The 2,170-nt window shown below is 38.3% G+C and overlaps 1 protein-coding gene across 1 annotated transcript in view; it reads right to left on the bottom strand.

Moving 5' to 3' along the window:
- LOC116700133 (ankyrin repeat domain-containing protein 33B) overlaps positions 1-2,170 on the bottom strand; it is a 13,736-nt gene that overhangs the window by 9,576 nt on the left and 1,990 nt on the right. Inside the window, exon 2 of the mRNA XM_032533048.1 lies at positions 723-852. Within this exon, the coding sequence (XP_032388939.1) occupies positions 723-852 (130 nt within the window). The remainder of the gene's footprint in view (positions 1-722; positions 853-2,170) is intronic.

Genomic DNA, 2,170 nt, shown 5'->3' with positions numbered 1-2,170 from the left:
TAAATAATTTTTATTGAACTCTTTTTTCACTCATGGCTCTATATTGTTCTGTTAAGAGTATGTATTTATTGTGTGTATATATTAGTGTGTATATTTTTTGTTTTGGTTGTTTTGTGTGTAATGAGTATGAGCAACAATGCTCCTAAGAAAAAATCCTCGTATGTGTACTCATACCTGGCGAATAAAGCTGATTCTGATTCTGTTAACTGTCAATTACAGGATCATTGCACATTCAATTTCCCTTCAGTTTTTTTCTATGATTATTTCGATTAAAAGAATACAACACTTTGTCACAACTTGGGTTTTATTTTTGTGGCTACAGCCATTGGTTCTATCAGTTATGATAACATTGTACTCACCAAGGTAACTACTGGAATACCGTATAGTGAAATAGATGTTGTGTAAAGTGTTGTTAGCTAAACTTTACAGCCTGCACAATTGTCTGACCACTAGTCCATTAGTGTGTCCATTAGTCCATCAGTCTTGACACTTTTTGTAATTGCCTACTAATACAAAATTAAATTACAAGACAGCACGACTGGAAGCCTGTTCATATTCTGCATGAAAACAGTTAAGGCTGTAAGCTAACCTAATTAAATACTAGGCATATTGGTGCATTGAAAACAATTTGACTTGAACATAATGAGGTAGACCCGTACTGCGAAGGAACTTTTTAAGAAACACTAGCACTAACAATCCTTTTATTGAAAAGGTATGTTTACCTGCTTGTGCTGCAATAATAAGAGCGGTGTTGCCCTCGTTGTCCTGCCAGTTGACATCGAGACACGGGCACTGAGAGAGGGCGATGACCACTTCCACGTAGCCATGGTAGCACGCCATAATCAGACCAGACTGAAACACAAAAACAAGAGTGCTTGAGTTTCTTTCTCACTCTTTTAAAGTAAAATTGTTTCTCGCAGCTATGGGGAAGCTTAGTCATAGCCATATTTCCTCACAGGAGAAAACCATTGCATTGATTCTCATAAAAAGAAATAACACTTATCAGTTATGGTGACTACAAGCACAGTTAAAGACAGAGAGTGAGTCTGTATTAGACAGGCTAATTATGGGTTTTCAACTGGAGTGGTCACTTGCCAAGCACCTGTTTGTCCTAATTTGTAGTTGCTGATTTGCTCTTATTTAAAAAGGGCCACAGCTGTTCAATCAGAGTTGGTGTTACTATCAAATTTTTCCACAAAACACACATTAACAAAGGGGACATGGATTGCATTTTCAACCCACTTACGGGAACACTCCTGTAGCATCCCTCTATTTCAACTCTGACCTTATTTACAACCAGCTTTAACATGCGGTCTGTATGTGAATAACCTATTTGGATAATGAAAAATATGTTTATTCAAAGTGAATATCCACACAGAAGGCATTGTGATCAAGTTGTGATCAGATGAGACAGACCACATGCGGGGGTGGTGCGTGGATTGGATGTCACCATCCAGCTGATGTGTCTAGACACAGATCACATGTTCGTATCAGATGTAACTGGGGCAAGTAAATCAAAGGCCTGCAGAAAGGTCTCTCTGCCGGTTTGTATCAGTAACCAAATCAAAAGTTGGCCTTTTCTTTCTGCAGTTGTGAAACAAAACGTTTCATTATCCACATTCTCATTCCATCCCACCAATTTAGCTGCCTTTTGTTGTAGCTCCGACTGTAGTGCCTTTCACTGTCTTCCCAAATGAGGAATGACAAGCAATTAATTATGCCTTCTGCACTACCCACTTTGGGGTGATAAAGCACTTCAAAAGTTACAGCTGGGTGACCAATTCAATCTTTATGGGATATTGCAAGAACTTAGTTTCAACACAGAGCAAGAGGATAATTATGATCATAAAACAATGGCATGAATTGAAGGAAATCATTTCCAAGCTTTCTCTTTAGAGAGACAAATAAGACAGAATGTGTATTACTAATTGTAAGCAAAATGACTTGACATTAGCTACATACGGGAGCTGCCCCAGGCTCAGCTGGCCTGACTGCAAAACCTGATGTAACTGCCAGTGAAAGGAACAGCCAAGTTCACCCAGGGACAACATGATTTGTGTTGCATACCACAACACATCTTAGTAATGGGCCTTAAAGTGGTGGATTATAGGTGTACTGTATGTATCATGAACACTGACAATTTCAAAAAAAAAAAAATGTTTTGTTTACT

This window comes from Etheostoma spectabile, chromosome 13 (genome assembly GCF_008692095.1).
Source record: "Etheostoma spectabile isolate EspeVRDwgs_2016 chromosome 13, UIUC_Espe_1.0, whole genome shotgun sequence".
Classification (NCBI taxonomy): Eukaryota; Metazoa; Chordata; class Actinopteri; order Perciformes; family Percidae; genus Etheostoma; species Etheostoma spectabile.
This window is presented reverse-complemented; position numbering and strand designations above follow the sequence as displayed.